This window comes from Xiphophorus hellerii, chromosome 12 (genome assembly GCF_003331165.1).
Source record: "Xiphophorus hellerii strain 12219 chromosome 12, Xiphophorus_hellerii-4.1, whole genome shotgun sequence".
NCBI lineage: Eukaryota > Metazoa > Chordata > Actinopteri > Cyprinodontiformes > Poeciliidae > Xiphophorus > Xiphophorus hellerii.
The window spans coordinates 22,007,853-22,033,718 of record NC_045683.1 but is presented as its reverse complement, the minus strand read 5'-3'; the positions used below and the strand labels follow the sequence as shown (position 1 = coordinate 22,033,718).

The 25,866-nt window shown below is 40.8% G+C and overlaps 1 protein-coding gene across 1 annotated transcript in view; it reads left to right on the top strand.

The window, feature by feature from the left end:
• adgra2 (adhesion G protein-coupled receptor A2) overlaps nt 1-23,711 on the top strand; it is a 50,107-nt gene extending 26,396 nt beyond the window's left edge. Inside the window, exons 3-19 of the mRNA XM_032578891.1 lie at nt 12,298-12,369; nt 13,225-13,296; nt 13,391-13,462; nt 14,140-14,303; nt 15,052-15,265; nt 15,359-15,523; nt 15,608-15,806; nt 15,888-16,037; nt 16,380-16,541; nt 16,778-16,978; nt 17,093-17,282; nt 17,723-17,931; nt 18,020-18,147; nt 18,232-18,355; nt 18,438-18,586; nt 20,997-21,086; nt 21,231-23,711. Of these exons, the coding sequence (XP_032434782.1) occupies nt 12,298-12,369; nt 13,225-13,296; nt 13,391-13,462; nt 14,140-14,303; nt 15,052-15,265; nt 15,359-15,523; nt 15,608-15,806; nt 15,888-16,037; nt 16,380-16,541; nt 16,778-16,978; nt 17,093-17,282; nt 17,723-17,931; nt 18,020-18,147; nt 18,232-18,355; nt 18,438-18,586; nt 20,997-21,086; nt 21,231-22,647 (3,778 nt within the window). The 3' untranslated portion in view covers nt 22,648-23,711. The remainder of the gene's footprint in view (nt 1-12,297; nt 12,370-13,224; nt 13,297-13,390; nt 13,463-14,139; nt 14,304-15,051; nt 15,266-15,358; nt 15,524-15,607; nt 15,807-15,887; nt 16,038-16,379; nt 16,542-16,777; nt 16,979-17,092; nt 17,283-17,722; nt 17,932-18,019; nt 18,148-18,231; nt 18,356-18,437; nt 18,587-20,996; nt 21,087-21,230) is intronic.
• The last annotated feature ends 2,155 nt before the right edge of the window (nt 23,712-25,866 follow it).

The window sequence follows — 25,866 nt, the reverse complement described above, 5'->3', positions numbered from 1 at the left end:
CAAACTACTTACACAGCCAAGGTGGTAAATGTACACTAATGCCTTCAAATACATATTCTACTCATATGAAAGATTGCTCTGGAAACAACAGTAAGAGTTAAGCCTAATTTAGCTCATTTGCATACTAAATATCAAGATTCATATGTTTTATTTGTAGATACAGATTGAATTAAAAGTATTTAATTCAGGCATTAAAGTGCTAATAAAAATTCAAATAATACTTTTTTCACATGTCAGAACCTCTGACGACATTTGCGGGAGAAATGTTGCCAAATCTCAATGTCCAACAATGAGATTTGATGGTGGCCCTCTTCCTGGAGGACACTTTGAAATCAACGAGATTTGAAAATGACCTGCAGAAGGAAAGGTCAGATATATGTGTTTGTATTCACTACAACATGGAGTTCAACTAACACAGACAGTCGCTTATGGTCCACAGTGGGAGATAACATAAATCATGCGGACCGCATTTCACTCCTCCGCCGCAGCCTCGGCCTCATCTCTAAGGCAAAGCAGTGGAGGTCTTTCCGCTCACTCTGACGTCTCCAACTTTTAATTGAGTACTCAACATAGCTTGTAATTACATTTGAGCTCATAGGAAAATCACCGTCTTTTGTAAAAGAAATAAAATAAAAATAAAAAAACCGCCCATTGAAATTTACAGTTGTAGCCTTGGAAGGGTTTGATGGGATCGACCGGGATGTGAGCTTACAGCGAAGGTTTCACTGTTAGTTTTCGTCATACTGCGAGATTACAGTTTTTGTTTTGTCTCCTCGCCCCACAGTGACTCCTCAGGTCCTCTCATTGTTTCCAGTTTGGCGTCTACATGTGCTTGTCATTTGCAGTAGTTGTGAACACTTACTCATATTATGTGGTCAGTGCTGTAATCAAAGGCCAGCCCACTGGGGCTGAGTAAACACACATCAGGGAATTACACTGCATCTCTGCCCCAAAGTGACAAGGATAAACAAAGCCTGCTCCCTTAACTACACACACACACACACACACACCCACACACACAGTTTTGGTCTATTTCTGGTGTGACTCCAACAACGACTCCTTTTCTCCCTAATATGGAAAGCTTAACATATAGGCTGTTATTTTTAAAAGTGTCTGGTAATTCTTCTGGTAGACACACACACGCATTCACCCCTACACTCTGCTCTCACCATCATCTATTCAGTGCTGAAAGCAGTCTGATCTGCTGGTGTTGGGAGAATCCAGCTCGTGGGCAGGCCACCCTCCTTCAGGCTGGGGCCAGACAGCGCAGCAGTCCACACAGTTAGCTCTTTCATTGGGACAAAACGCCTCAAAGCCACTGTTGCCTTCAAAATCTGCCAAACCACCCAAGTACCGAGGAGCAATTTAGGCTTGTTTGGTTTTGCCCTTTTACTGGACTGCTGTGTTTTTGTAACTCTTTTAAACTGACTTTCCATCCAACAGCTACATTTGAATCTTGGAATACCTTGTGTCGTTCCACCACTATAAGGCTGAACACAACCATTAATCATATCTGGATCCTGGGGCAGTCCATGCTCTTTGCATGCACAATAATTTACCTTTACAAGATAGTTCTGGATTTTTTAAGTGGGGTCTGGTTAAGTGGTTTTAAGTTCATTAGTTTGACCTAGAGACAAATCTAAAAGTTACTCTGGGATGGATCAGGACCCATGAACTTCATCTATTTTCAGTAGCCAGCTGCGGTGATATGGGCTTTATGTGTTATGTATGCATATTAAATATTTGTGTCAGTACCGTAAAGCCATGGTATTTGTGTATTCAAAGTTAACATGACTCCTACAAGACAATTTATCTGCAGGTAATATATTACCTGCTTGCAACCTTAACAGAGCCTTACTTCTAAAGTCCCTTTAAGATCCACCGTGAGTCCTCTTCTTCTGTACTTATTTGAGTTTCTCCACCTCAGTGCAAACCCTTAATGACAGAAGCTCTCACTGGCAGCTGCGCTAAAGAGCCAAGAACTTTATGAGTTGTGGACAGATCCCAGCGGCCTGTCCTGTGCTGATTTGAGGTAAGGTAATGAGAATAATGAGCAAAGAGAGCCCAGGCAGCTTGGCTACTGTCCAACTAGGCCCCACTGCACCATGGGACACGGGACAGGCAGACAGGGCACAAGGGGCCCTCATTACCAGGTCTGTTCACCCAACATGGAGAGAGGGTGCAGAGAGGAGGGGTGCAGAGGCCAGCACTGATGATGGATGAGGCATCAGCAGGGTGTTTGAAGTGGACAGCTCTGAGAGGCAGGAGCCAGGCTTGTGGTTGGGAGTATTTGATGGTTTGAGGTGTTGGCAGCATGATGGGATATGTCACCAAAAGAGTCTGAAGTGACCGACACAGTAGGTACAGTAAAAATATTGCTGTGCCTGCTGCATTTTAGAGAAGAATGCACACAAAATATTAGGCAGATTTCACATTAGCTTTCTTCAACAGCAGGAAATTTAGGGTTAGTTTTGATTTACGCATGTAAAGCAACAAGTTATAAGAAGGTTTGTGAAGTGACTCTCAGGGCAAGAGAATAAGATATGCTTAGAAAACAGTTTCATGATACTATATTATGTACACAATAGTTTTAAACAAAATAGCAGGATCTAGTTATTTTAATTTGAAACAAAATAACTATTGCTACTGCAGTCAAAACAATAACTGTGAAGAAATGATGTGGAGCCGTGTCAAGTTTTTAGAGTCAGTGTGTCACTTTTGATGTCTCCCAATTTAAATTGTACATATTTATTGAAATTAACACTGTATTTTAAATTTATATTTTTTTCAATATTTAAGAATCAATAGAGCATTTAGTAATGTAATTTAATGCTTATGAAGGCCTCCTAGTGGTCAGATAAATATTAGCCAATTTAATTGAATATATTGTCACACTATCAGTTTGGCTTTTGATTTCAAGCATTCGGCATGTTGATGTCTTCATCAATTCGACTGAAGTGTTTTCACGAGATCAAGTGATGGTTCTATTGAGTTATTGCTGCAATATTTGATAAACAATTGTGTAAATGTTGTTATGGTGATGCACATATAATGTGTGCAAATTAATCTGACACATACACGAAATGATGCATGCTATGATGCTAAGAGTGTAGAAAGAGTATTATTTTCATTCAATAAATGTAAAAAGTGAATTTATCACAAAGTGAAACACATTATAGATTAGCTACACACAGATGGCTACTTGGAAGCTTGCATTTTTGGTAAGTACAGTTAATGAAAACATGACATTTAAAATTAGAATATTACATCAGACCAATATATATATATATATATATATATATATTTGTGAAAACTGAAATGTGGATTTAGTTTAATACCTGCTTAAAGGTTATTTTCAAAATGTACTTTTAATATGACAAACAAGACCCTGTAAGTGAAGACTAGTGACCAACACAGTGTCAGAAGTGTCTGCTTCTCGCAGCCTCAATCAACCCACCTCCTGGATTTGATCTTAACAAACGACTCTCTGCCCTCCAGGTTATCATTTATCATTAATTAATAATGTAATGTGCCCCAATTTCAAACTGCCTCAAACCAAAATAGATATTACAACCTGTATCTCATTTAATCTACAATTTTCTGGATGATGCTACTAATTACTCCTTTAATCAATGTGGTGATTAACTAACCCATCAGCTTTTGTGTTGTTACTATATCTCTACACTTACAGGCAGCCTCCTTCTTCAGCATAAGACGGAGATTCAGAAGTGTGAGAGTTATTGCCACACATAATAAATGTGATGGATGATGATCCTTAAGATTCCAAACCATGAAAAGTGGAAGTGATTTCCTTCAGCCAGCTGACTGGCAGGGTGCAGCAACAGATGTGGGAGGGTCAGTGCTGTGCCCATGCAGCTGGAGAAAACCCGGGTCACTCCGACACTTTCTCTGATGTCTCATAAAAAGGACCCTGAACTGGAGCAACAGTTGGATGGAAAATTTTTGTGGTTTTGAACCATAAACCATTTTAAAACCTTGACATTCTTTACTACCTCATGCTTAGTCTAACCCAGCTCATAACCTTTGGAAACGATATTGCCTGCTTTTACAAGAAGGTTGCATTTGGTCACAGTGACTGGGTCTCTCTTGAGCGAACTGCAAAATTACCTCTGCCATTCTGTGCAGCTGGGGTTAGGAAGAGGTCCAACTTAAACAACTTTACCATCTGATACAAGGGAAGTGGAGCCAAGCTGGCTAAACATGGTACGCTAGTGGTTGAACAGAGAGGATCGTGAAGAGGAAGATGAAGGGTTAGAAAGACAAAAATGTACGACTACAGTTTGTCTTATATTAACAGAGATTAACTTTACATCTGCCTAGGCTTAGGAAATTATATTCATGATATATCAAAAGTGGGAAGCAGTATTATGGGTTAAAAACAGTGGATCGTTTTCAGAAATGGCGAGAAGCCTCTCAGTCTTGAATAGGCCCAGTAAGACGAGGGTCAGATTGCAGCAACCCACCACTCCAAAGGAAACAAAGGACAGCTGTGGAGGTTACAGACAGGAATCTTGTTTCCACTTAACAACAAAATGCACATTTGCGTAAGTCTGTTTTCACCCACACAACAGTGAGTCGCTGCTTGTTAGGCAGAAGTTACCTAATAAGACTGTATGACATTAAGGGGTGGAGTGGGTGAGGAAGGGGTTAAGCGTACTCGAGAGTGGAAACAGAAAAGGGGGTGCTGCTGGAGTTGATAGACTCCAGATGTGTCTTTCAGATAAACTGTAGGAAAGGGGTGTGTTTGTATTGCAAGCCTAGCTCAGTCAAGGCTCTGGGGGTTTATTCAAACAGCGAGCAAGTCGTCTCATAAGTCCATTACTAAATTGTATGCTTCATATCCCCCTTGCTTTGTCACATACTCTTTCTGCAAACATGTTGGCATTTTTTCCTCTGGAGGCACTCAAGCAGTCTCTGGACTTGCTTCCTTCACTTCCGTTTCTGCTCCTTTTCCTCTTTTTCTACATGTCAGCTCTTTCGCTCTCTGGTCATTCCTTCCATTTTAGGCTCTCTGCAGGCTGTGATCCACCTACTGGAAAAAACATTCCTTTTCAATGAGAAGTCAATTAGTAATATTGACTTCAGTTTGATGAAAAAAAAAAAGTGAAAAGCTGTCTTTAAAACTTTTGTTGGAGGAATAAATTTACTGAGAAACTGATGTCAAACGCGACTTCAATGCACCGACACCATGTTGGGCATGGTTAGGGAAACTGGTTAAAATGAAGCAGCTAAGCAAACGGCCTGATCTATTCTAAAACTGTTCAGATCGAAACACATTTAGGTATTAGAATGGTCCAGTCAAAGTCCAAACTGAGGATTTACAGCAAGACTTGAAAATTGCTGTTCCCTGACATGATCCATCTGGTCTGTCTGAGTTTGAACTATTTTGCACATAAGAGTGGATTAAAAGATGTGCAAACCTGGAACTGATAAGTGTTAAAGGCCTTTCAGTGCAGAATGAACACAAATGCACACCATACGTTCTAGATTTCTGTTTCTAAAATATATTGAAAACCTTTTATGCTCCACTATTACGCACTACCTTGCGTTGATTGATAGCATACATTTCAAATAAACTGCACATTGAAGTTTTACTGTCATAAAATACGAAAAGGTTCAAGGAGTTTTAAAACTTTTGCAAGGTACTCTGCCATCAAACCCATAACTGAAATGTCTGTTTTTGGATACTTTGATTGGTTGTAGGTCTCTTAAAAACCACTGAGTTTGGCCTCTCAACAAGCCTCAGCTGGAGTCAGTAATGGTTACAGTGTTTCTCTTGGCAGGGACGGTCTTCATCTCTTTGTGCTACAGATTATAGAAACATATAATCAACTAAGGTAATATGAGAATTCAAATAAAAGTATGCTTTTAAAACCATGCCCGTTCAGACTGCTGATTGCCATGCAGAGTTTATGTCCACGTCTATCGTGCGTGCAATCTGCACATAATGATCAATGAAAATTTTTATATGCTTGTAGAGACATATTTCGAGCACATGCCAGCTGGCATAACACCAGATTTATGAAAGTAATTGTACCTTTTGTTTCTTGATGTTTCCTGGCACAGCAGTTACTTCCAACCCTAAAGTCAATCAGGTGTGTCCAATCTGAGAGGAACCAGAAAAAAAAGAAAGAAAATAATCTGGGGAAGGAGCAGCGTAGCAGGAAATTAGTATAAAAAACAAGAGCTCTGCAAATCCTGGTTTCCTGTTTTGGGGGAAGGCAGGAGCTCGTTTGGGCCCTGCGTTACAGAGACCCCATTGTGAGCAAGTGTGTTGTTGAGTAGGGAGGTGGGCTCCACAGGGCCAAACGCAGGGGCAATTTTTGCTCAGTTCTGAATCCTCTAACCCACATGCCCCTCCCGCTGAGGGAAAGCTAGCTAGTAAAAAAAGCAGAAAAAGGAAACTGTAAAAATAAACGAGCGAGGGCCTCAGCGAGAGACGCCAACCAGACAGGAAATGACACGCGGCATAGGAATGGTCTCCAGTGATCTCTGTCAGCAGCCAAGGTGCAAGTTAATACCAGGTACTTATTAGAAACAAACTGGTCTGAAATCAAGGGAAAGGTGCATTTAAAGTAAAGATTTGATCTCCTAATTGGTATTTCTTTTTCTTGAATAATCATCAGCAGGAAATTCTTGATTCCACTCCTTGTTTAATATTTAATCTTTATTTAACCAGGTGAGACATCTGAAAACTGGTCCATTCACAATGTGAACCTCGGAGAGTCTGGCGATAATGAGCGGCCACTGCTTAGTTCCTGTGCTTTTCCCAGCTCCCTCCTGGCCCAAAGGCTCAAACAATGTCCGCTCTCGAGGCCCTGCTGCTGGCCTTCTGATAATAGAGCACTCCACGTCTCCATTAAAACCCTCCCGCTGCCGTAGGAGCACACGGCTCCTCTGTAGGACTGCATGGGGCCCAGGTGCTCATCCCCTGCACACCCGCAGAGTGGTGACTCTTCAGAACAGCCGGAGGAACAGCTCCATTAATCAGGGGGAGTTTATGAGGAATGAAGAGAAAAAAGAGGACATTCTTAATTGCAGCCTCAGATGTCAGACAATGACTCTTTTTTTGGCAGGGAGGGAGCTTGAGTCTGTCACAGTCAAGTGATACAGGCCACATTTAGAGAATTGGATAGCGCACTGCACTTTGGAGTCCATAATCTGAAACTCAAGAAGACGAACCGCTCACAGTCGTGATTCAACAACAGCAATGCGGCTTTTTGAAAAATTCTGCTTCTGAGGAGCACAGTAGAAGAAATAGAATAAAGCTACATTTATTTCTAGGATCTTAGACAAAGATATATTCACTGTCAGCAATAATGAGGCTTCAAAGTATCTCTTCTCACTGCATTTGTCCTCTCCCTCTGTGACAACTGTTGTCATCAGTGTCAAGACCGCTGAGCTTTGAAGTTGTTGTCAGGGAGAGCGAAAGCCAACTCTAGAGGGAGTAGACACAAGTCATCGCCTCAGTTTGAGGTGAAACCTGGAGCTAAAGCTACTGTAGGTTAAAAATAAGGCTGGAAATATATCAGAAGTGTACAGTTAAAGGCTAAGGCTCAGTCCCTGAGGCTCTGGGTGGACTGAGATGGTGTTAAGGGCCAACACATGAGCCTCACATCCTGGCTCGGTGGGAGCTCCTCCACATTCCCCAGCTTGGTGATAAGAGAGTGCGATGAATGAGAGTTGGTTAGCTATTGTTACCCAGTAGATCTATGGACAAACAAATTTTCACCCATTTATTCAGACAGGAAATACATATCTGGGATGTGTTTCTATGTCTTCACCCAAATCCTAAGGGGAGATACACCAACCAGAACTTTCCTGACCTTTACTTTTGTAGAGCTTTGTCTTGCCAATACAAATTTTAGCAGGTTTCTCCCAAAGACCTATAATTAAGAGCTCTTAAAATATTTTCCATCTAGCCTGGCCAGTTAATAATGAACTACATTAGCAGCAGAGGCAACGTCATGACTTATCATACAACTTCATAGTTGTTTCACTAACATTTTAAGACAAAGCCAGTTTTTCAGTATCTGACATTTTAATCTGGCGTTACAATCTTATGTTAGCAAGTAAAGCTAGCATTACCTAAATGGCAGTCCCTGTATGAGAGTGTTTAATTCTGTGATTTTAAAAATGTCTGCCAACCTTTCTATAGACACTTTGCAAATAATCAAACAGAGCACTACTGCTCTACTCAGTTAAGTCTTTCTGTTATGTACTGAAAGTCTTGCTCTCTCTCACTTTCTCACAGCCTGAAGAAACCCATACAGACATGACACATTTTGTGTTGGAAGCCATTTTGAACACCTCACTGATACTAAAAGTAAATAACTTTAAGTTGAATTCTCACAGTGATCGTGTTGTTGATACTGCAACCAGACGGCACTTGGTATGATGCATTTATTGATTGAATAAAAGTTTGGACGCTGTGGTTTCTGACTGGTCACAGGTCATCGCCCAGTCAAGCAGAGAATTGACCGATTCTACTCATCAGTTCATTTTTTAATGCATCACCACTAGACTGTGTTAAACGGTTCACCTTCAAAAACTTGCTGTGTGACTGATAGACAGCTGGTAACATCATGTTGCTTTGTACATTCCTGATTTCTACAGATCTGCTATAACCTGATTGTGTGTTTTAGATGCTATTTTGTTGTGGCCTGTTAGATGCTGAAGCCACGTTTGAGCTTCTACGCACAACAATGACCCTGCAAAATGATTTGTGATTTAAAAAAGACTTCTCTCAACATAACAGAACCAGACTGGCTTACTTCAACATTGTGCGTACATATTTAAGTGATGATGGGATAATTTGAGCATTGTCTTTCAACCTCCAATATTCTGATGTTTCATTGTGGTGCAGCATAATCTATCGCTCCCTCACTCCATCTTGTACAAGCTGTCCAAGTTTCTTCAGATGGGCAGGGATGAAAGGAAACCCCGTGCTGTGATCTTGTAAACCGAAGATTTGAATTCTCCTCAGAAAGCAGAAATATCTTTTGACAAATAAAGAAAGAGACCTCAGGCTAAAACCAGCAGCTTAGATGGATACACAGGTCTACGTCAGTAAATCCCCAATTTACAGCAAAACATACTCACTTTGCTGTGTGTTCTTGTTAGGCCACACTACTTTTAGCAAAACCTTCATCTTTGTCTTTTGACTTTTATGCACTAAAATGTCGAATGACAAATTTGTTACAATGATAAAACTTCCAAATTTAAACCAGTTTGAAAGCAAAAACTATTTTTTAAAATAACATTTTGGATTCGTGATGTGGATTTAAGCATTTTAACACTGTCCAAAAACATACATGTTAGCTGAAGGACTAAGAAAGTTTAGAAACTTGATGGATGAAATTTTAATATATTCATCCTAACTTATTATTTAAAATAAACTAATTCTCTTTTCCTTTTTGCTCTGCACAGAGTCCCAAGTTTTCTCACTAGTTAGAACATTGACCAAAAATCTACATGAAATAAATAATCAAGTGGCATTACACTATCAATCAATCAATCAATCAATCAAATTTTATTTGTATAGCACATTTCAGCAGCAAGGTATTTCAAAGTGCTTTACATCATAAAAACACAGAAACACAAAGCAAGATAGAATCAACTAATACAGAATAGGCTAATAAAATAATCCCCTTATAACCAGATGAAAGCAAATTAATTTATGCTAACTATAGTTTCAGGATGGCAGCAGCAGTAGTGCAAACGTGGTTTATTAAAAGAATATGAACATTTTAATTGTTTATCTTGTTGAAAGCAAAATATCAATCTCCTCACTAAATCTGAGCTGGTTTTCGACATACACAGTTATAGTTGTAGCATCGTTATCACCAAATGGGAAACTTGGACAGAAATGCATGGAGGTCAGCATTAACACAGCAAACGCTTACTTTAGTATGTCTGTGAAAGGGACAGACAGGGAGAGAAAGAGAGAGAAAAAGAGATAGAGAGTTAGAGAGAGAGAGAGAGAGAGACACCTCAGGGAGAGGAAAAGGCGAGCAGTGCCTCATCTTTCAACACCACGCTAATGAGCCCAGCGACACACAAACAGGAAGCTGGAGCTTTGTTCTCCTGCTGTCCAGGTCAACAAATCCAACTGACACACAGAAAAAAAACAAGTATATTCAGAGTAAGACAATTAGCACATAAACTGTAACAGATCCACAAAGCCATAAACACTTGACAAATGCAGAAATATAAAGTATTTATATTTATCTTCACTATTTTTTTTTTGTAAATTATTGGATACATATGTTTTTACTTGAGGGTAAAAAGTGAATATGTGTCAGCCTTTATGAAAATAATCATTTCCTCACATCCTGTCTGAGACGGTGCCTTACACTTACAGAGCTTGGCTGTGCTCTCCAACACAATGCCTTGGTTTGAGGCCAGAAAGCTTCTGCCCCATCATTAGAACCTCTCTTCCGTCTGTAATCATATGAGCAAGGGCTTAGAAAGATCTTGGACCAGGACAAAACCAATAATCTGTTGAGCGGAGCCCCACCACACCGCATGTTGTAGTTTTTTTTTTTGTTTTTGTTTTTTTTGCTGGAAGCCATTTTCTAAAACAATTTCCCCTACCCTAGTTTGTCCAAAAAAAGCCCATCTCCTGGAAAATGGACCGAGCAGCGGTTAGGAGATGCCTGAGGGTTTGAACTGCATGAGGCAGCGTGGTCAAGAACAGCAATCACAGACAATCATAGTTGAAAATGTGCCCTAAAAGTCCCATGAGGACTTCCATACTACTGAGCTATTGTGGTTAAAAAAAACAGCAACAACATTACAGATCTTCTTTTTTTTTTTTTGGCCAAAAATAACTTCTATATCAGCTCCAGCAGAAACTTTCATGACTTGTGGATACATATCCATCTCCATAATTCAGCTCTGTTGCTTCCACTGAGCTATTAAAGTCTTTGGTTCCAAACATAGGCAGGTTGGTTGGTAACATCTGGCTGAGTGGATTGACAAATAGTTTGGAAAGTGAAACGAGAGAAGGGAGGAGATAATAGCAGCAGATAACACAAAATGAAGCATCCAGAAAGGGATAAAGATATTATCTCCACTGTTTCAATGCAGAACACAGTGGGCATCAGAAATGATAGTAATAATTCATACAGCAAACATTTATATGTATTTACAGTTATGTTCAAAATAACAGCAACATGTTTAAAAAGGTGATTAAACCTCTAAAGCCTAACACATGAATGATTTGCGAACATTGCACTGGCTGCTTCAGCCAAAACATGAAGAAAAAAAAAATCAATTTCTTCAAACAATCTATTTATAATAGTAAGTGAGGAAAAAGAAATATTAGGATGTTCAAAATGTAGCATTTTTCTTTACAAATTTTGTAAATTTGTAAAGAAATTTGTAAAGAATGCATACACCAACAATTCTCTGCTACATTTACAAATGTATCATTGAGATGTAGCATACAAACGCTACATTTGTATGCTACACAGACCCATTTGTATGCTACAAATGTAGCTACAAATGTAGTTACATTTGTATGCTACAAATGTAGCTACAAATGTAGCTACAAATGCTAACTCGTCAAATTGCTCAACGAGTTAGCTTTCTAGTAACCCTGCTTAACTAATATTTAGCTGTGTAGCCACTGTTTCAGAAAAGTGCTTCATATGGCCTTTATTTTGTTCAGCAAAAGACAATATGTCCTGTATTAAACTGATCACTTATGCCTAATATGCATGAGGTCCAACATCACGATGCCTGAGCCATCATGCTTCACAGTGTACGGTGGCGTGTACACACTGTCCACAAACATCACTTCAATCATTTGCTCCATTTCGCTTTAAACCAGTAAACTGTGACCTCTTCAGCTCAACTTGTGTTTTCAACATTTGGACTTTGTAGGGGGCTTTTGTCCAGAACTTGGCTTCATATTGACATAATTAAATGTTTCAGTGCTCACAGATAACTTTACACCACAATGACTTGATCACTCTTCAGTTGATCATCTAATCGTTGCCAATTTGGCTCTTCTTCAATCCCTTGAATGACAGTTTTCTGCTTTCTGTTAATCAGGAAACATTTGTACCATAAATGGGCTTCATGTAATCCTTTACCTGCATGTTCAACATTTTAACCCAAGGTGTGTGAACTGACTGCTCTCTAGAAATGGTGCTCAGACATACAATAAAAACCTGAACATTTTGCACGCAGATAAAAAGCAAAACAGAGAATCTTTGTGATTATTATCTCTGCATGCATACACCAACATTTCTCTTTTTCTGTTTCCAGGGATCTGAAGCACAACCTAATCAGCACCATCATGCCTGGAGCCTTCCAAGGCCTGTCTGAGCTTCGGAAGCTGTAAGTAGACGTAGTAACAACCCTCAAAGTGTGACTATATACAGAGCAACAAACATGCAAATGTAAATTAATGAAAACCCCTTTTCTATCCAGAAGTCAGTAGCTGAGTTAAACAGATATTAATTGTTTTGGCAGCTACATATGTTATAAAACAACTGCTATGTTCAGTTTAAACCTGAGGTTTTCAAATTTTTCATCTGACATCAGTAGAAACCATCAGATGTCATCCCTGTGGTATGATGTGGAAAACATCAGGGCTACTCCAAGTCTCCTCACAAGGCACTGAATGTGACAAGCCAACCTTGTGCAGCAGCTTGCTGCTCATGTCTTGTATCTCTGTACTCCGATGCTTGGTTGTAGCGTGGGTCGAAAGTGTTTGTCTGCGCTACGCCGCATGAGTCCTCGTCCCTCCTCCTTCTTCTTGTATTTTCCCTGCAAGGTCTGGGGCTTCTCAAAACAAACAGGGGGAGATAAACACATGCTCTGGACAGCTCTCTGCTGGGTAGTGTCAGAGGTGCAGCAGAGCAGATCCCTCTCTGGCTTCAGCTATACATCACACTCAGGGGTTGACTGTAGAACAGGGGCCCTGCTTTACCCTGCCGATGATAAAGCTTTGGCCGGGTCCTTCGGGGAGAGTTTTTAGATGTGAGCCGTCTATGATTCTGAAATTAAGTTTGCATACTGCTGTGGTCTGAGCAGACACAGAAGAGGGCCTGCCCAGTTCAGCTGCATGTCAAATGGACACGTAATATAGCATCTGGGGGCAATGAATGAGTCAAGACACAACAATCTGTTGCCAAGGAGATATTCATTTGATAATAGCTAACACATTCCTTTGTTCTTTCACACACTTAGCGACCTGTCCAACAACCGCATTGGCTGCCTGACCGCAGACATGTTCCTAGGACTGACCAACCTCACCAGGCTGTAAGACCCATCACTTACATTGAAATGTGTTCAACTCTGGCTTGCTGTTGAGGTACTGAGAGAACTTGTTTATGCCTAATTTATGTTTTTACAGAAACCTCTCTGGCAACATCATCTCAACCCTGGATCCAGGAGTGTTTGAGGAGCTGCCTTCCCTGAAACTAGTGTGAGGAAAAAAAAAAAAGTGACTCAAATCTATGGCTCAATTACACTCAATTCCTCAGTAGGGCAGTCAAACTTTTCCACTTTTTGCATGTTACAACCACAAAATTTGATATGTTTTCTTAGGATTGGATGTGAAAGAGCAAATAAAGTAGTGTATAATTGTGAATTGGAACGAAAAGTGTACACTTTTTACATGTTCAAAATTTTTCACAGTGTAGCATGTAAAGTGTAGCATGTATATGCTACTATTTGTCCCTACCATTCACTCACAATGGTTCATTGTTCTTTACAAATAAATGAAGAACAAATGGGAATAGCAACATTCAAGGCTTGAAATAGATATTTGGTTGAACTTTGGTCTGGACTTTAACTAGGCAATTCTAATACATGAACATGGTTAGTTGCACAGAATTGTTATTTTCTAGAATTAGAATAAAACAAGTCCTGGGAAAAATAATGCAGAGACTTTTGGTTATAATGTTGCAAAAAGTGAAAAAGTCTGTAAAAAATAAATACTTCTGCTAAGGACTGCAGAAAATCTAAGACAGTTTATAGTTTTTATCAGCTACAACATGCATTTGTTTCATTTCATTTCCATTCTTTTCCATGAGTTTAACCAGAGATAGAATTCACGTGACTCTTTTTCTTTTTTTAAATGAATGATCATTCCCTCCGCAGAAACTTCGAGTCAGACTACTTGTCCTGTGACTGTGGGCTGCGTTGGATGCCGAGCTTCCTCCGCAGCAGCTCGGTGCGTGTGGGAGAAGATACCCTGTGCGCCTTCCCGAGGACCTTGAGGGGAAAGCCCCTGCGAGGCCTGAGAGAAAGTCAGCTAAGCTGTGGTGAGTTCCTGGCTTCGCTGAGGCGCAGGAATGAGGCGGGTTACCGCTTTACTTCAGAGAGCGTTACCATGCAAATGACTGTCACTCTGTAATGAAGCTCAAGACCATCTTTTCACAAGTTTCAGCAATGTTATGTTGGCATCCATCCCTGTGGGTTACTTTAACTGTCTGCTGCTGTCTGCGTCCAGTTGGCTGCTGCTGAAAAGCAAATTCATAGCACAATTCTTTGCAGTAGTATTCACACCGCTAGAACTTTTACAAATTTTTGTCACATGGCAATCACAAACTTCATTGCAATTTATTCTGATTTAAGTTTTTTTGCCCCTCACCCCCTTTATTGCCAACAAAAATGACCTATGATTTAGTTTATTTGCACAGCAAATAAACTAAATCTACACAATCACCTATTCTGCAATCTTCGGAATAGGTGAACAGATGAATCCTAAACATACAGGCAGAGCTGCAATTGAAATGTTTAGGAATGATTCAGATCAGGGCATTCTCTTGTGTTTGAATGACCTAGTCAAAGTTCAGAGCTTCATCTGATATGGTGTTTTTAAGATCTTTTTCTTTCCACCTCACAACTACGCACTGCATTGTATTGTTCTATCACCTAAAATTTCAAGAGGATACAATAAAGCTTTGGTTGTTTAGTCACAAAATATGGAAAAGTCCAAAGGCTAAAAATATGTTGTTTTTTTTACTCTGTAAGAGCTAAACATGTGTTTTTTAACACTTTGCTGCTCAGACGGTCCACTGGAGCTGCACACCCTGTCGCTGCTGCCGTCCCAGCGTCAGGTGGTCTTCAGATACGACCGGCTGCCATTCCACTGCACTGCTGCCTTGATGGACAAGATCACCAGCATACACTGGCGTCACAATGGTCAAGTAGTGATATCTGACCGTGACAGAGGCATCCAGCTGGAGGATAGTGTGGTGCATGATTGCACCTTCATCACCAGGTACAGTATCTGCTGCTCTTTGAGAACCTGTTTATGATGTATTGTCCAAGTAGAAAAAGTGCCAGTCTTTTAAAACAATCTGTTTGCATTCAGCGAGCTTATATTATCCGACGTTCACATGGAGGCAAGTGGAGAGTGGGAGTGTGTGGTCACTACTGGGCGGGGCAATGCCTCGCGCACTGTTGAAATCGTAGTGCTGGAGAACAGCGCCTCCTTCTGCCCAGAAGATAAAGTTGTAAACAACCGTGGGGAGTTCTGGTTAGTTGTCATGACAGTGATTTGCTTTGAGTAGATTTGAGTTTCAGCATTTCACTGAAAGCTTTGTGTTTTATTATTCCTCAGGTGGCCAAGAACTCTGGCAGGCATCACCTCCCATCAGTATTGTCTGCAGCTTCGTTACCCCTCCTTGTCTGTGGAGGGGGTAACGGAGCAGAAAAAAGCCTCCCGATACTGTGACCGATCCGGAAAGTGGCACGAGGGCGACTACTCCAACTGCCAGTACACCAACGGCATCACTCGTGTCTTGCATACCTTCCTTTTGGTCGGTAACACTGCTGATGCCACCTTACATTGATTCAAGGCCTGGCAACAAAACTCACCCTGTTTTACGTCTCCATTTTAGACACCCATAAACGCATCCAACGCCATCACCGTGGCCCGTCAAGTGCGGACATACACGCTTGAAGTGGCTGGCTTCACTGACTCTGTAGATATGCTGTACATTGCCCAGATAATGGAAAAATTTATGGAATATGTCAGGCAGGTGCGAGAGGTGAGAACATTTTCAAAGTTCACTCTCTTTAGAGATGCACTCATATTGTTTTGAGATACAATTTCTGATTGGATCTTTCTTTAAGAACTAAACAAAGTTATAATTCTCTAATTCCCTTTTTTTTATCCCAAACTATACAATTTTCTGAACAAGATCCAATTGAAATCAATACTAACAGTGAATACAAATTTATGCAAACACATTACCTGTGTACAGCTTTTAAAACTAAGCATCCTTTTAAACTGCTGCGCCATAAAGTGAGATTTTTATGTATAAGAATTTTTTTTAACGCTAATGATTTTATCCTTATAGATGACAAATAACAAATTGTGTTTGTTGTAGTTGTCGGAGGTGATTGTTGATATGGGCAGCAACCTGATGCAGGTGGACGACCAGATCCTTGCTCTTTCTCAGAGAGAGAAAAGAGCATGTAGCTTCATCGTCTACTCTCTGGAAACTTTAGCCTGGCCTCAGTTACACGGCCGAGCACAAGACGTCTCTGTGGTACGTAAGAATTTTGATCTAAAGTTTTATCTGTTTTCGTGACACACATATTTCTTGTACTTCTGTGATAGCAACATTGTAGGGCGCTCGTGAAGATATGAAATTATTATTGGTAATCTATTTTGCCTGTGTGATAAAACAAAGCTTTGGAGTGGTTGTTGTAAATCGTCTCATTTCAACGTATGTAACATATGTGGAGTGTTTCTTTTCACTAATATTCAAATTGATTTTTGAAGGTGTCTAAAAACATAGTGATGGAAGCTCACCTGATCCGACCTGCACACTTCACCGGTATAACCTGCACCGCATATTACCGCCGCGAGTTGCCAACAGGACGGCCAGGAGTGGAGACGTCAGAGTCTGCACCTCAACAACTCCTTCATTTCCGCTGCAGCACTGGCTCCCATAACATTTCCCTCACCAACTTCCCCTTGAAGGTGAGGCTTTTCCTTCTGCTGCTCCATTAGCAGCCAAACGTATCTCTTTGTGTGAAGCCATAATCATGGACTTCATTTACTATGATCTGCTTGCTTTTTTGTTCTTTTCTTCAGAATTCTGTAGCCCTCGCTTCTGTGACTGTTCCAGCCACTTTGTTTGCCCCGGATGCTGCTGCGGACTGCAAGCTGCAGTTTGTGGCTTTCCGAACGGGAAGCTTTTTTCCTCTACTGCCAAACTCAAGCAACGCTGTTGAACAATCTCGCAGACGAAGTGTCAACACTCCTGTCATCTTTGTAGGCCTTGGTAATAAACCAAAAAAAAACCAATTTATTTTAATTTTGCTATCACAAAATATCTTAAAGCTCTCTTTGATCTATAGTCAAAGAGAACATTAATCCTCATAAGGACTAAACAACCTAGTAGTCAAGAAGTTTGTGTTTTCAAATGCCAAAAATCTGATAATCAGATATTTAACATATTCATGTTTAGCTCTCACAAATTGCACCAAGTGCTACTTATCAATGTTGCTCTTGTTGCATCTTACAGACTTGATACTTAAACACTTCTGTTGCAAAAACAAAATTATATAAATAACTTCAGATCTGGGCAAAAGTGCATGAACCCTTGCCTTTTTCTGGCAATCTGAGCCTTTGTTTGAACTCTTTGCAGGCAATTTTTATACTTAAGAACAGAGAACAATTTGTGTAGTTTTATGTTGACAAATATCTCCCACTCTGTGACAGATGGCTGCACCATGTGGAACTATTCTGATCACATCTGGGTGTCCCTGCGCCACTTGACCCCGGGCACAGATGCAGTGGCAGCCCAGTGGAGCCATACAGAACCAGGGAAGCAGGGAGGCTGGAGCCAGCAAGGCTGCCAGCTTGTTCACACTGACAGCAGCACTTCATTGATGCGCTGCTCTGTGCTCGGCAACTATGCAGTGCTGCAGGTAACAGAAGCGTATTCAGTTAAATCCGGATGACTGTGACAGATTGTTGATGAAAACTTAATCCAGTTCATGTTCCATTTCTCTCTAGGAAGTTCCCACCTTCCCGAACTCCAGCTTAGTCTCTGTGAGGGTGCTCCACCCTGTGGTCTACGCATGCACTGCAGTGCTGCTTCTCTGCCTCTTCACCATCATCATTACGCACATACTACACCACAGGTAGTGTGTTGGTCAAACTTCCTGCTAGCGCTGGCCATTGGCTGCTTCTTTCTAATAATTTTCTCTTCTGTATGTTTTCTACAGTTCCATACAGATATCAAGAAAAAGTTGGCACACTCTGCTGAATACCTGTTTCCACATCGCCATGACATCAGCTATCTATGCAGGAGGCATAAGCCTAACCAGCTATCCTCTTGTCTGTCAGGCAGTATGTTTTACCTTACGGTGCTATTTTTAACTACTTGTATGTTATGCTTCACATCCAGTCACATTGCTGCTGTATGTGACAGGTGGGTATCGCTCTTCACTACTCCTCTCTGTCAACACTGCTGTGGATTGGGGTCAGCGCCAGGGTCATTTACAAAGAGGCTGTGTGGAGAACACCCCGGCAGACGGAAGGAGAGTCTTCCCCTCCACCTACTCAGCGACCTATGCTCAGGTCAGTGAGCAAGCCACCATGATCCCATACTCACCTTCTGCACCATGACAGTATTGTGTGCCGTCCATATGGTTTTTACTTTAGACAGTTGCAGAAGTTCCCATGCTTGGCCACCCAAATTGCCATCCCATGAAGGCGGTCATTGTGCCCGATAACCATAGTCCTACTGATTTAGAAAGGGAGGAGGGGAACTGACCGAGTACAGCTGTGAGGCAAGAAAAAGACATGCTACCGGATAATTTTAGAGATGTGGGCAGGAAGAATTTGTGACACCAACAGAACAGAAACTGTGGGAGTTGTCATAAATTGAAGTTGGGTGATTCAAGGACTGCACTGTCTTCATCACAATTTCCCTCTGTTCCCCAACTCTTTTTTTCCTTTGCCTGTGATCTTAAAACTGCAGTTGTGCACTGTGCCCCTGACCTCATTGGATCTCCAGTCAGTGCCTTTGTTGTCCACAGAACCAAATGGGTCAGGAGGTGATAAATCAATGACTTCTGGCATGCGCTCTGACCCTTTTCCCTTTTGACTGTCTGTTTGGTAATAGTGTAGCCCAAAAACTCAAAAATGAACATTATCAATATTTTAGGTCAACATATACCACTTAGTCCCAATAAGTGGTGCTGGTTTCGCCCACTCAGGACGCCCTGAATGACACTGGAGAAGGTCTTTTATTAACAAAGTCTGAGTTGAAAGGCTATTTCAATGTTTTGAAAAACAATGGACTGCATGTGGTAATCTAATTAACCCTCTGATGCCTGACATATTGACTATACAGTCCTCCATGAGTGGGTCTTTTTGGATCCGTGTTTAAATCAATGTGTTTTTGTGCTACTTTTGTCATTTTGATTAAAAATAATGTTTAGTATGATACTTTCTGCTGTGTTTTATTTCACACAAGTATTATTTCATGTTTGAAATATTTTCATTTTTCACTTTTTTAAGCATTTTTAGAAGAAATTGTAGAACATTTGTGACGATTTGTAGAGCATTTTTAAAACGAAATGACAACAACAGCAATTTTACAACAGCAATGTTGGAACAATGTCAGTGTCCATTATGTGTGTGTGTGTGTGGGGGGGGGGGGGGGGGGGGAAGGTGGGGATAAAAAGAGCATGTTTCTTGAAACTAGCTAGCTAACCAAACTAGCTAACATTGCCGTCTGTATTCTGTTGTGCTGTGTGTATCATGCATGTGAGTGTATGTATGTACATTGATTCATCCATCCATCCATCCATCTTCTTCCATTTATCTGGGGTTGCGGGGTAGAAGCCTAAGAAGGGAGGCCCACGGTTTGCTTTCCCCAGCCACTTGTTCGAGCTCCTCGGGGGGAATCACAAGACGTTCCTAGGCCAACTGAAAAACATAGTCCCTCCAGCGTGTCCTGCGTCTTCCCCGTGGTCTCCTCCTGGTGGGTCATACCTGGAACATCTCACCAGAGAGGCGACCAGGAGGCATCCTAATCAGATGCCCGAGCCACCTCAACTGGCTCCTCTCAACATGAAGGAGTAGCGACTCTACTCTGATTCCTTCCAAGATGGCTGAGCTTCTCTCTCTAAGGGACAGCCCAGACACCCTAAAAACTGACACTAATTTTGGCCGCTTGTTTCAGTGACCACATTCTTTCGGACATGACCCAAAGCTCATGATCATAGATGAGGGTAGGAACTTAGACCGGTAAATCAAGAGCTTTGCTTTTTGGCTCAGCTCTCTCTTCACCTCGACGGACTGGTACAGCGCCCGCTTCACTGCAGACGCTGCGCCAATCTGTCTGTCGATCTCCCGCTCCACTTAGGCTCCTCCCTGACCCGGAGAAGACACTCTATTCCTTTTCATCTCATTTATTTATGCATTTATTTAGATAGCTATGAATTTCACAAAAAAATGTGTTCTTGACAGTCGCAACTGGTAAGAAACAAAGATTCCCATTAAATTCCATAGGAAATTAATGCGGGTCATTTTGGACCCACTTATGGAAGAATGGGGTAGTAATATAAAACATGCTATTTCTTAAAATGTGTAAAAGGTAAATTAAAAATTTTAATTGCATGATATCAATAACATGTTTGTTGAGGAATACCTGGAATATGAAGTGATGAAAACGTTTCATTACAAAGATATTGCAAAAAGATGACCTCATCGGGTCCAAAAGGACCCACTTATGCATCAGAGGGTTAAAAATGTAAAGTACTTACACTGGTTTATTATTTTCTGAACAGGATTTATTAGATCACAATTTCAAATTCACAAGATTCTGTTTATGTATATCTTCATTTATATGAAGAGTCAAAAGGGAAGAGCTCTTTCAGAGTCAACATTGATGCAAAGTTTCCACTGCTTCTTTTGGAATAGATTATCTTGGTTTATTAGAGTTCAGAAACTGTGCTCACATTTCTCTTTGTATTTTCAGGTTCTATTTAATAGCCGATGGAGTTCCTCTCATCATTTGTGGAATCACTGCAGCTGTCAACGTCAACAACTATGGAGACAATAGCCCTTAGTATGTCAATTGCTGTTTTATCCTCTAGAAATGTGATCTTTTGACTTTGTTTTGTTTTGCTTGGTGCAGCTTTGACTTATTCAACGTTAAATACACAAAGAAATCCTTGTTTTGCATTGACCATCCTTTCCTCTTTTTTTTCAGCTGCTGGCTGATCTGGCGCTCAAGTCTAGGATCTTTCTTTGTCCCTGCTGGTTTAGTGGTGTTGGTGACCTGGATTTATTTCCTGTGCACTGTGCTTCGCCTGAGGCATCGTGTGTCCAAAGAATGCACAGGAACCACTCTGTCCTCTCCTGGGACAGAGGGCCATCCTGCTCTGGCAGGAAGCACCAGCCTGCTCTCCACAGACTCAGCGGGGAGACCTATAACCCCAGCCACCCCTCCAGAGGATCAGTACTCGCTGAAGACACAGTTTTCTATACTGGTAGCCACCCACTTCCTGTTCGCAACTCTTTGGTGTTGTGGAGCCATGGCAGTGTGGCTAACAGAGCGCACTAGCTTGCTGTTCAGCTGTCTCTATGGGATAGTCGCCACAGTTTTAGGGGTGTTTCTGGTGGTGCACCACTGCTTTCGACGCCGTGACGTGCAGACGTCGTGGCTGGGCTGTTGCCCAGGTTATCGTCGCTCCCATCCTATGTCCACTTACACGAACACTTGCACCACTGTGAGTGGAGTGCAGGCATCGGAGCAAGGATCCCAGCTCTTTATCAACTGCCATCCACCCGCTGACTCTCACAATTCGTCCTCAGCCAGGTCATCGTCCACACCAAGTGGAATCAGCAGCGTCGGACCTGGGCCATGCAAACTCACAAACCTGTTGCAGGTGGCACAGGACAATCCCAGCAATGCTTCAAGAGTCCCTACAGGCAACAACACGAGCACCAGTACAGACAACATCACAAAGCCGACAAACAATGTTCTTCCCTCCATAAACTCTTCGGCCCCAGTACACCCCCAGAGAAAAAAAGTGAGTAGCAGAACTAAACAAGGGAGTAGTCAACATTATCATCGAGGTGAGGGCAGAGGCCACTACCGCCTGAAAGCTCTGAGGACTGCTGGAGGGGGCAGTCTTGGTGCTTTAGGGCCAACAGGTTCGGAGCACCTCAATTCCTCGCATGCTTTTTACAAGCAAGCCACAAGTGAGAATGGCAGCATCCATCATAGTCTCTCAGAGAACCAGGCCACCCTGCTGACCAACGGGAAGCGAGTGGAGGAGTCGGTAGCCACCAGCCCCTCTGAGGGGAGCGACGGGGGCAGCAGCGGGAGCCGCAAACCCTTCCCTCTGCCGCCCTCTGCTGCCAGCAGAGTGGCCATGCACAGCAATCAAAGACGATACTCTAGCAGAGACAACTTGAAAGTGGCAGCATCTGCAGAGCGAGAAACTAAGCGCTGCTCATATCCTTTGAACTGTGTCGCCAACACCGTGTCCGGGGCTGCTGCCCCAAATGGCACCCTGAAAACCTCGGTGCTCGAGCTTGAGCAGGACATGAGTGGCACGGACCAATCCCAGAGTTCTGTTGGAATGAAAACTGGTTTGTGGAAAAGTGAAACCACAGTATAAATTTTGGGTGAACTTCTATGCATGACCTTAATGAAATGACTGGGTTGTGTTTTAATGTCCACTTAACAATTATATAATTTAAGATATAATATCATGAAGGCATCCAGGACCCTAAACTGGTACGTTTGCCTCTGTAGCTTTGTAAGTTTGATGTGAAATATTAAGGCAGTTTCTGTTATTGACATGTTCAAGCGTACACATTTATTTTAATCACTTTACAAAAGAATGTGTAGAAGATATTTTAATTTGGCATTTGATGTTGTATTTGGATGCCTCATGAAAGCTTTATTGTTTTAGTTGTACATTTTCTATGCATTTGAACTATAGCATAAAATGGAGTGCAAGCCGTCTGTTTCCAAAGCACATGTATATGCATTTAATCTGAAGAAAACCTTTGACACTTATGTTAATGTATGTGCTCATGTATGCACTTGTATGTTTGCAGTGGTTGTGTGTAAGTGTGTGGTGTGTGTGTGTGTGGGCGCGTGCACACACATAAAGAGAGCTGTGTATGGATGTTGTACAATCTCAGAGTGAATTAAAAATGTGGGATATTTGACAATAGTAGAAGTTACTTGTTTTCTGATTACATTAAATTATTTATGATTTGAGAAGAAAACAATATACAGTGCCTTACAAATGTATTCCACATCATAAATATTTTCAGATTTTGTCACACTGAATAAAATACAAGGGTGTGTTTTATTCTGTGGGAATGAACAGGATAAAATACAAAGGTGTATTTTATTCACCTTTGTATGTGATAGACATGCTAACTAGCTTACTGTGTGACGTGATCAAAGGAGTGTAATTTGATTGGCTAAAAGCTACATGATTCGATCTAGTGCTGATTACTTTGGCTTGCTTCACCAAGCCTTCACATTGGCAGATAATATTTATGAAGGAAAATTTGAAGAAAATGTATATATATATGTATATACAGTATATATAGGATAAAAGATCAGTGTTGTAGATTTAATGTCCAATGAGACTGTGTTTCTTCCATTTAATTTGTGTTGTTCTGTCAGATAAAATAGCAATTAAATTGATGTTTGTGCTTGTGACATGACAAAATGTGAAATGTTCAAGAATATACAAGCCACTCTATGAGGGAAGAAAGAGTTATTCTCAAATGTATTGACAACTTTTACTTTTGACAAAGACTTTTTCCCCCAACTATGTTGGATTCACTGCTCTGAAAGCAGCAAAAATATTTAGACTGAAAATCTTCCAAACACAAAAATATAACTTTATTTCACATACATACATTTGTTGTTACTATACAGATGTTGAAGTCCTTTTCAATTAGTTTTCACAAAATACCTGTCCATATAAGTATATGCACAACAAACACAGGCGTACTTCTATTTTTAGTATGTTTAGGAAATAACCCAAACAGGAAAAAGCACGTCTGCCAACAACACTGTAAAGTTTTCCATTGTTCTATGGGTAAGGTCTTACAGTTTGCTAATCTTGGGTGTTTCAAAATGCTCCTGGTGATGAATAATTTGTGGGTAAAATTACGTCAGTCCAAACCAGGATGTGACTGTGAGTCATACCTCTTGTGGCTATTTTAAACTCCTAAATAGATCCGTTCTACTCACATGTCTATTTGAATTAAGTTGTCCTGCAGGTTTAATAGTTGCCACCTTATGAATATTTAATTGACAGCTGGGTGTCTTCAAAACAAGTTTAAGTTCCAGTCAGAAGTTTGCACACAATACACTGCTCAACATTATGATCACATTCATTGTGTGCTTTTAACAATGCATTTAAAGATAAGGTTGGTATTGAAACATTTTTCAATTGATTTTAAGAACGAGAATTGAGTTTGCACATTTGAATATATTGTAGATTTTCTCTAATCCATAGAGTGACAAAATTATACATTCAGGGTGAATTTTAGACATAACCACACATGCATTGGAACAAATGTCCTTTTGCAAGTTAGAGTACACTTTTTGTAACCATCAACAAGGTCCTGACAAAATTCTACTACTCTTTTTAATCAGAAATGGGTTAGGTAACTCCTTTAAGTTTCTTTTTTTCGTGGTACAGATCTGACTTTTAACCAGTTTGTTTTTACTGTCCTGCTGGAGCTCACAATTGTGTCCATCTATTAACCGTCTAACTATTGATTGGATGTGAAGTTAGATCTTTCCTACTTCCCTTTCTTTTTGTAATGCACTAGCATCACTTTCAGCAAAGCAGAGCCTCAGCATGATTCTACACTACTGTGCCTGGTTGGTACAGTGTTTTCAGATTTGAAGTCTCACCTTGAGTTATTTAAAAATAATTCTTGCAACTAAGTCTTGGGATTGAAAAAAATTAATTTAGAGAAACTTGGCTTAGGAGAGTTCTGATCCAAATTTTAGTTAAGTTGATATGAGAATTTTGGAGTTTCTAGTTGGAACTCTCTCGCTCCAAGATAACCTTGAACTATCTTGACTGTGGACAGTGACCCTAGTGTTTCTGCTTTACCTAATTATAATGTACTTGACATTGGTAGCGTTTAGACAGTGAGGGTCCGATTTCCAAATCTTGGATGTCCCAACACCGCAATAATCCCAAGACACATCAAGACTCTTTTCATAAAAGGCTGCTTGCTTTCATGTTGACAACTGGGCGTGAGATAAATATCTCCCTGACTCACCAAAAATGTGGCATTTAATTTTTACGTATAAACAGAGAAATACAGTACAGACCAAAAGTTTGGACACACCTTCTAATTCAATGGGTTTTCTTTATTTTCATGACTATTTATAAGGCAAGAAATCCCACTTATTAACCTGACAGGGCACACCTATGAAGTGAAAACCATTTCAGGTGACGACCTCTTGAAGCTCATCAAGAAAATGCAGAGTGTGTGCAAAGCAGTAATCACAGCAAAAGGTTGCTACTTTGAAGAAACTAGAATATAAGGGCTATTTTCAGTTGTTTTACACTTTTTTGTTTAGTGCATATTTCCACATGCGTTATTCATAGTTTTGATGCCTTCAGTGTCAATATGAAAATAAAGGAAACTCATTGGATTAAAAGGTGTGTCCAAACTTTTGGTCTGTACTGTATGTTTAACTTGTTTTGTGTTTGAAAATGAAAATTTGCATAAATATATTGTGGTTTGTCATATACCGTCTAATTTCCTATTTTGTCCACAGCAGAGGGACAAACAAATTAACGGTACTCACAACATTTTCTCTGTCCAATCATAGTCAGACT